Source organism: Hemiscyllium ocellatum, chromosome 17, assembly GCF_020745735.1.
Source record: "Hemiscyllium ocellatum isolate sHemOce1 chromosome 17, sHemOce1.pat.X.cur, whole genome shotgun sequence".
NCBI lineage: Eukaryota > Metazoa > Chordata > Chondrichthyes > Orectolobiformes > Hemiscylliidae > Hemiscyllium > Hemiscyllium ocellatum.
The window spans coordinates 3,382,225-3,391,403 of record NC_083417.1 but is presented as its reverse complement, the minus strand read 5'-3'; the positions used below and the strand labels follow the sequence as shown (position 1 = coordinate 3,391,403).

The 9,179-nt window shown below is 47.8% G+C and overlaps 1 protein-coding gene across 4 annotated transcripts in view; it reads left to right on the top strand.

Annotated features, from left to right (window-relative positions):
• Nucleotides 1-920: 920 nt before the first annotated feature.
• LOC132823623 (transcription initiation factor TFIID subunit 4-like) overlaps nucleotides 921-9,179 on the top strand; it is a 339,253-nt gene continuing 330,994 nt past the window's right edge. For all 4 annotated transcript variants that reach the window (XM_060837554.1, XM_060837553.1, XM_060837552.1 and 1 more), the window contains exon 1: nucleotides 921-2,353. In XM_060837554.1, coding sequence (XP_060693537.1) covers nucleotides 925-2,353 — 1,429 coding nt within the window. In that variant the 5' untranslated portion in view covers nucleotides 921-924. The remainder of the gene's footprint in view (nucleotides 2,354-9,179) is intronic.

Here is a 9,179-nt window from a genome sequence, read left to right as displayed (position 1 = left end):
GTGCCGTATTACATTCTACTCTATGTCCTATTATCCCATCCTGTGCCTTATTATTCTCACCCTCTGTCCTATTACTCTCATTCTGTGCCTTATTACTCCCACCCTCTGCCCTATTACACCCCACTCTTTGTCCTATACTCCCATCCTGTGCCTTATTACACCCCACTCTTTATCCTATTACTCCCATCCTGTGCCTTGTTACTCCCACCCTCTGTCCTATTTCTCCCAACCTGTGCCTTGTTACTCCCACCCTCTGTCCTATTTCTCCCATCCTGTGCCTTGTTACTGCCACCGTCTGTCCTATTACTTCCATCCTGTGTTTTGTTACTCCCACCATCTGCAAATGTGTTGCTGGTCAAAGCACAGTAGGCCAGGCAGCATCTCAGGAATAGAGAATTCGACGTTTCGACCATCTGTCCAATTTCTCCCATTCTGTGCCTTATTACTCCCACCCTCTGCCCAATTACACCCCACTCTTTGTCCTATTACTCCCATCCTGTGACTTGTTACTGCCACCGTCTCTCCTATTACTCCCATCCTGTGTCAAGTTACTCCAACCCTCTGTCCTATTACTCCCATCCTGTGCCGTGTTACTCCTATCCTGTGCCTTGTTACTCTTGCCCTCTGTCCTATTACTCCCATCCTGTGCCTTGTTACTCCCACCCTCTGTCCTATTACTCCCAGCCTGTGCCTTGTTACTCTCACCCTCTGTCCTATTACTCCCATCCTGTGGCTTGTTACTCCCACCCGCTGTCCTATTACTCCAGCCTGTGCCTTGTTACTCCCACCCTCCGTCCTATTACTCCCAGCCAGTGACACTCTCTGTGAATCCTGACGAGAGACTTTCCCGCCCTGCTCCGCGCGGCGGCTGAAGGGGGAGGGGACATTGAGCGTGGCGCATGCGCGGCCGGGCCCCGGAGGAAGATGGCGGCGGGCCCGGACCCGCTGGAGGAGCTGTTCCTGTCAGAGGTGGACGAGAAGGCGGTCAGCGATCTGGTGGGATCGCTGGAATCGCAGCTGGCAGGCCGGGCAGTGCTGCCTGGAGGGAGGAGGCCAACTCTGGCGGGAGACAGCGTCCCTCGGGAGGGACAGCGGCGAGCCGGCGGGATGGCGCCATCGCCGCTCGGGGAGAAACCGGCGGCGGCGGCGGCTCCCCCTGCGGCCCCTTCTCCTGGCCCTGGCTTCGGACAGGAGGCAGCCGCTGGAGCTGGTCTCAGTCAGCGTGCAGCCTCCGCCTGCGAGCTCCCGCCACCTCCCGCCAACGGCCCCCCGTCCTCGGGCACCTCAGCGGCCGGAGCCCGGGCTTCGGGTGCAGCGACCCCGGGGACCGGCCGCCCCCCTCACTCCTACCGGCCACCGCTTCCAGCTCCTCCTTCCCCATCCCCCAGCACCAGCAGCCCTGCACCCCCTCTGGGTACCACTGAACCTGGGGGGAGCGTCCTTCCCCTGCCCCTCCTAACAACAGGAGAGCCTCGGGTGTCGAACCACCTGCCCCCAGCACCTCCCGGAACCCCACCTCAGGCTGTCAATGGGGTGGTCGCAGTCTGCAGCTCCCCTGCTGTGACTACTACTTTGCACTTCAACGCTGGAACTATCTCTGGGACTTGTAGCCATCTCCCCAAGTCTGGGGCTTTTGGCTCCAATGTCAGTAGCATCAACACACCATGCAGCTCATCTCAAAACGGTTCTCAATTCGTCTCTGTGTCTCAAGACAGCATCCTGAGTACTAGCACCCCCACTATTGCACTCACAAGACCGCCAGTGCATACTGTGATTGCCAGCAATGTTTTGGGCACTGCACTATCACAGAATGGATTTGTCCCCCACAACCATGTGAATCTACCTGGATTGGTGCAATTTGGAGAAAAGACAGGCATCCATCAGGGTGCAGTAGTGACACAATTGGCTAAACAGACTGTTGCTGTCTGTGGTCCAATTTGCAGTCTCACAGCCACCAATACAGACTCCAGTTCACAGACAAAGCTTGTTCTGCACACTCAGTCTCAGCCTGTTTCTCTTAGTTTATTAAATAACACAGCTGCTCCGATCACAGTGACCAACACTCCGAGCAATCAGTTGCAATACACGGTTACCAGCTCTCTCCCTGTAACCACTGTGCCAGTCAGCATCAATGCAGTTGCAAAACCTGCAGTCAATATAATTGCACAACCTCATGTCGGAATCACAAAAGTCATTTCGTCTGCCCCTGGCATCATCCAAGTATCAGCTGCTCAGTCACAGTCTCCTCGTACTGGGTTAGGGGCACCCCAACGCATTGTAACCCCTCAGCTTATCATCCGTTCACCACAACAACCAACAGTGCAGCTTGCTTCTGGTTTCACCATCCCACCAGGTGAGTACTGTTAAAAGTACAGGATTAGTGACTGCATTGAGAGAGAGAGAGAATGTCACAACGTGCCTGAGCAACTCACGATTTTGTTAGTTTTCCGCTATGTTAGCTACTAGTCACATATATGGCTAATTGTGGTTAAATGTATAAAAAGTTTGGTCAATTGACTTCAATGTTCATATTTGTACATAAATGCATCTATATAATTTATTTGACTTAGGAAAAAGCGTGCTGTGGATTTAAATTTAAATTTGTTTGTGGATCTTTTGTTGAAATTTGTTCAGAGTTTTTTGCTAGTGTGTGTGCTTGGTTGTGGAGGAGTAGCTAATGTCTAAATAGATGTGTTTGTAATCTGTGAGTTTACATCAAAACTTTTGCATTGGATAATTTATTGTGTATGATTAATCATGACTAGTTGGCAAATTGTTTTTGGAGAACACTTATTCTAAGCAAATCTGTGTACATGCAGGGTTTCAGTAAAATGTTCAAGAAGTACGTTTTGAATGGAAAATATTGTTTAGTGCCCACACACTATGAAATCCTGTTTTATTCTGGCTGTTGGTGATATTGGACATAAAGATAAATAGAACTGAGGCTTCACAACACTTACCCGAACCTACCCTGTCCCAAATGAATGTACCGTACAATATGGCCTGGCTTTTATCATGATCTTTAAAGGGCCTGAAAATTGGTGACCTCCAGCAGGAGCACTCTTCTATCTGAGCTGGTGACTTGCCTGATGCATCCATGACACTGCAACAACAATCCAGTTTGATGTGCTGGCAGAGCACTGAACGTGTGTTGTGACTCAAACCTGAATTGCGGGTATACCGCTGGAAGGTGAGTAAAGTGATATGACAGTAGTTTGGTGTTGGATGTGCTGGCTTTCTCTGCCCTATGGTCAAAGTGATTCAAACATTGAACATCCTGTTTGGTATTGATTCCACCAGGTCTCTGAAGAGTGGATGATGGTCCTCTTTGGGCTGGTTTTCACATCACCAGAGAGTCCCAGCTACTCCGTTAAAAACAACTAGAACCATCTCTTGGATATTCCCATGTGCCTTCTTATGTGTGGAGAGATTTCCTCCATGGGCTGCTCTGACACACTCTTCACTCCCTTCAGCTCCACTTTGGATTATCTCATGTTCCATCTTCATAGAACGTTACAGCGCAGTGCAAACCCTTTGGCCCTCGATAGTTTCGCAGGTTGGCGCAACAATCTGATGCCTATCTAACCAACACCGTTCCATGATTATCCATACGTGTGTCCAATGTCCATTTACATGCTCCTAACATCGGCGAGTCTACTCCTGTTGCAGGCAGGCCATTTCATCTCCCTACGACTCTGAGTAAAGAAGCTACCCCAATATCCGTCCGAAATATATCACCCCTCAATGTAAAGCTATGTCCCCTTGTGTTAGCCTTGGTCCGAGGAAAAAGGCTCTCACTGTCCATCCTATCTAATCCTCTGATTATCTTATACGTCTTGGTTAAGTCACCTCTCAATCTTCGTCTCTCCAGCAAAAATAGCTTCAGTTCCCTCAGCCTTTCTTCAAAAGACCTTCCTTCCATACCAGGCAACATCCTAGTAAATCTCCTCTGAACCCTTTCCAAAGCTTCCACATCCATTCTGTACTGCGGTGACCAGAACTGTATGCAATGCTCTAAATGCGGCCTTACCAGTGTCTTGTACAGCTGAAGCATGATCTCGTGACTCCGAAACTCAATTTCCCTACCAATAAACACCATTACACCATATGTTGCCTTAACAACCCTTTCGACCTGGGTGGCAATTTTGAGGGATTTATGCACCTGGACGCAGTTTATCAACACTGCCAAGAATCTTACCATTAGCCCAGTGCTCTGCATTCCTGTTACTTCTTCCGAAGTGAACTAACTCTCACTTTTCTGCATTAAACTCCATTTGCTACTTCTCAGCCTGGCTCTGCGCCTTATCTATGTCTCACTGTAACCCACAACATCCTTCGGCACTATCCACAAGTCTGCTTATCTCAGTATCATCTGCAAATTTACTGAACCATCCTTCTACGTCCACTTGCAGATCATTTATAAAAATGACAAACAGCAGTAGCCCCAAAACAGATCCTTGTAGCACACCACTGGTAACTGAGCTCCAGAATGAACATTTCACATCAATCACCACCTCCTTTTAAGCTGGCCAATTTCTGATCCAAACTGCTAAATCACCCTCAATCGCAAAACTCCTTATTTTGTGCAATAGCCTACTATGTGGAACCTGATCAACCACTTTACTGAAATCCATATACACCACATCAACCGCTTCCCTTCGTCCAACTGTTTTGTCACCTTCTCAAAGAACTCAGTAAGGTTAGTGAGGCATGACCGACCCTTCATGAAACCGTGTTGACTACCCGTAATCAAATGATTCCTTTCCAGATGATTAAAAGTTCTATCTATTATAACCTTTGCCAACACTTTACCCACAACTAAAGTAAAGCTCATTGGCCTAAAATTACCAGGGTTATCCAGACTCTCCTCCTTTAACGAGGGAACAACATTTGCTCTCCTCCAGTCTTCTGGCACTACTCCTGTCGACAATGATGACATAAAGATCGAAGCAAAAGGCTCTGCAATCTCCTCCCTGGCTTCCCAGAGAATCTGAGGATAAATCCCATCTGGCCCACAGGCTTTACCTATTTTCAGATCTTCCAAAATTGCTAAAACCTCCTTATTGTCAACTGCAATCCCATTTAATCTAGGAGCCTGTATCTCTCTATTCTCATTAGCATTGCCCTCTTTCAATGTGAATACTGATGAAACGTATTGTCCTCCGATTCCACCCACAACTTCCACTACTGTCTTTGTTTGGCCCTAAACTTACTCTAGTCAATGTTTTATTCCTGATATACCAATAGAAGGCCTGAGGGTTTTCCTTGATCCTATCCACCAACAACTTCTCATGTCCCCTCCTGGCTCTTCTTAGCCCTCCCGTTAGATCTTTTCTTGATAACTTCTAACTCTCAAGCCCCCTAACTGAGCATTCACTCCTCATCCTGACATAAGCCTTCCTCTTCCTCTTGACAAGAGCTTCAATTTCTTGAGTAAACCATGGCGTGCTCTCTCAACAACTACCTCTCTCCCTGATAGGTATATACTTATCAAGGACTCGCAGTAGCTGTTACTTGAATAAGCTCCACATTTCAAGAGTGTCCATCTCCTGCAGTTTCCTTCCCCATCCTATGCATCCTAAATTTTGAAAAATCGCATCATAATTGCTTTTTCCCCCAGTTATACCTCTTTCCCTGCGTGATATGCCTTTTCCTGCCTGTTGCTATTGTAAACAGAACCAAATTCTGGTAACTATTGCCAATATACTCACCTACCTCCAAATCTAACACCTAGCCGGGTTCATTGCCCAGTACCTAATCCAATATGGCCTGTCTCCATAGTTTGTCAGAAAACCTTCCTGCACACATTGAACAAACACTGACGCATCTAACTACTTGAACTATAGTATTCCTCGTCAATACTGGGAAAGTTTATATCCCCCATAACAACTAGCCTGTTACTCTCGCTCCTATCGAGAATCATCTTTGTTACCCTTTCCTCAACATCCCTGGAATGATTTGAAGGGCTATAGAAAACTCCCAACAGGGAGACTTTTCCTTTCGTGATTCTAACCCCAGCCGAAACTACCTCAGTGGATGAGTCCTCGAGCTGCCAGAGGAAGTGGAGGAGGCTGGTACAATTGCAACATTGAAAATGCATTTGGATGGGTATATGAATAGGAAGGGTTTAGAGGGATATGGACCAGGTGCTGGCAGGTGGGACTAGATTGGGTTGGGATATGTGGTCAGCATGGACAGGGGGGTCTGTTTCCATGCTGTGCATTTCTATGATCTATGCTGTAATACTACCCTTGATTAACAATGCCACATCCCCGCCTCTTTTACCATCTTCTCTGTTTTTGCTGAAACATCTATAACCTGCAATCTGCAACAACTATTCCTGTCCCCCTGTGGCCATGTCTCTGAAATAGCCACAACATCGAAATCCCAGGTACTAACCCATGCTGCAAGTTCACCCACCTTATTCCAGATGCTCCTGGCATTGAAGTAGACACACTTCAAACCAACACCCTGATTGCCAGTACCCTCTCGTTCCTTGTAAACCTCTCCCTGACCTCACTACCCTCAACCTCCTTTACACTGGAACTACAATTCAGGTTCCCATTTCCCTGCTGCATAAGTTGAACCGTGCCCGAAAATCATTAGCAAATCCCCCACCCCCATCCCCACCAAACATATTGGCACCCTTCTGGTTCAGATGAAGACCATCCTGTTTGTAGAGGTCTCACCTTCCCCAGAAAGAGCTCCAATTATCCAAGAATTCAAAACCCTCCCTCCTGCACCATCCCTACAGTCACCTGTTCAGCTCTGCTCTCTCCCTGTTCCTTGCTTCACAAGCACATGGCACAGGCAACATACCAGACATAACAACTCTGTTTGTTCTCGCTCTGAGTTTCCACCCACGCTCCCTGAATTTCTGCCTTCGATCCCCACCTTTCATCCTACCTATGTCATTGGTTCCTATGTGGACCATGACTTGGGGCTGCTCCCCCTCCCCAACAAGGATCCCCAAAACACAGGCAAAGACATCATGAACCCTGGCACCTGGGACGGAACATACCAATTGAGTCTCTCTCATAGAGTCATAGAGATGTACAGCATGGAAACAGGCCCTTCGGTCCAACCTGTCCATGCCGATCAGATATCCCAACCCAATCTAGTCCCACCTGCCAGCACCCGGCCCATATCCCTTCAAACCATTCCTATTCAGATAGTCATCCAAATGCCTCTTAAATGTTGCAATTGTACCAGCCTCCACCATTTCCTCTGGCAGCTCATTCCATACACACACCACCCTCTGTGTGAAAAAGTTGCCCCTTAGGTCTCTTTTATATCTTTCCCCTCTCACTCTAAACTTATGCCCTCTAGTTCTGGACTCCCAGGGAAAAGACTTTGTCTATTAATCCTATCCATGCCCCTCATACTTTTGTAAACCTCTCTAAGGTCACCTCTCAGCCTCCTGACCCTCCAGGGAAAACAGCCCCAGCCTGTTCAGCCTCTTCCCTATAGCTCAAATCCTCCAACCCTGGCAACATCCTTGTAAATCTTTTCTGAACCCTTTCAAATTTCACAACATCTTTCTGATAGGAAGGAGACCAGAATTGCATGCAATATTCCAACAGTGGCCTAACCAATGTCCTGTACAGCCGCAACATGATCTCCCAACCTCTGTACTCAATACTCTGACCTATAAAGGAAAGCATACCAAATGCCTCCTTCACTATCCTATCTACCTGCAACTCCACTTTCAAGAAGCTGTGAATCTGCACTCCAAGGTCTCTTTGTTCAGCAACACTCCCTAGTACCTTCCCATTAAGTGTATAAGTCCTGCTGAGATTTGCTTTCCCAAAATGCAGCACCTCTCATTTATCTGAATTAAACTCCATCTGCCACTTCTCAGCCCATTGGCCCATCTGGTCCAGATCCTGTTGTAATCTGAGGTAACCTTCTTCACTGGAGAAAGTGAGGACTGCAGATGCTGGAGATCAGAGCTGAAAATGTGTTGCTGGAAAAGCGCAGCAGGTCAGGCAGCATCCAAAGAGCAGGAGAATCGACGTTTCGGGCATGAGCCCTTCTTCAGGAAGAAGGCTCATGCCCGAAACGTCGATTCTCCTGCTCTTTGGATGCTGCCTGACGTGCTGCGCTTTTCCAGCAACACATTTTCAGCTCTAACCTTCTTCACTGTCCACTACACCTCAAATTTTGGTATCATTTGCAATCTTAATAACTGTTCCTCTTATGCTCGCATCCAAATCATTTTTGTAAATGACAAAAAGTAGAGAACCGAGCACTGATCCTTGTGGCACTCCACTGGTCACAGTCCTCCAGTCTGCAAAACTCTTGTTCCCACAAAATCACCTATCTGCCCCCCCCCCCCAACTATGGTGTGCCCAATGACTGAAGTTCTGCTCCTCTTCCCCCTTCCCCTCTGAGCAATAGGGACAGACACTGCGCCAGAGACCTGTGCTCCATTGCTTACCCTGGTAAGTCATCCCCCCCCTTAACAGTATCCAAAATGCTTTACTTGTTGAGCGAGCCACCGCAAGCGATCCCTGCACTGCCTGCTGGTTCCCTTTCATACCTCACAGTAGCCCATCGACCTTCTTCACATGGCTGTGGAGTAATTACCTCCTTGTAACCCCTCTCAATAGGCCCCTCCTGAATGATTCAAAGTTCATCCTGCTGCAGCTCCAGTTCCCTAACGTGGTTTTTGAGGAGCTGGAGTTGGTGCACTTCCCACAGGTGAAGTCAGCAGGGACACTAGAGGTGACCCTTACCTCCCAGGTACTGCAGGGGAAACATTCAACTGCCCTAACCTCCATTTCAGCTATTCCAAGTTCCCAAATAGACTGCTGGGAAAAAAAGAAACCCAAAAGACAGCACTTGTCATCTTACCAGCTGACGGGCAGAACATTTTTTTGGTTAGAGGAGGAGAATGGGTGGGATCCACTCCCCAAGCAGTGTTTCAGATAAAACAACTGCCCAACTATGTGGCCTCGTGACCTCTCCGACTGCATTCAGAAACTGTAGAAAAATTTGAACGAAATGACATTTAAACCGTATACTCACAACTGGACATTTTGTAATTTTACCTTCTGCTTGTGGATCCTTTCTCTCACATGTTCTGTTATCTGGACAACCCCATGGTGCTTTAATTCCCCTATTATGGAGGTCTTTGTGGAGATTTCCAGTACCAGTGTGGATCTGAGATAGTGAGC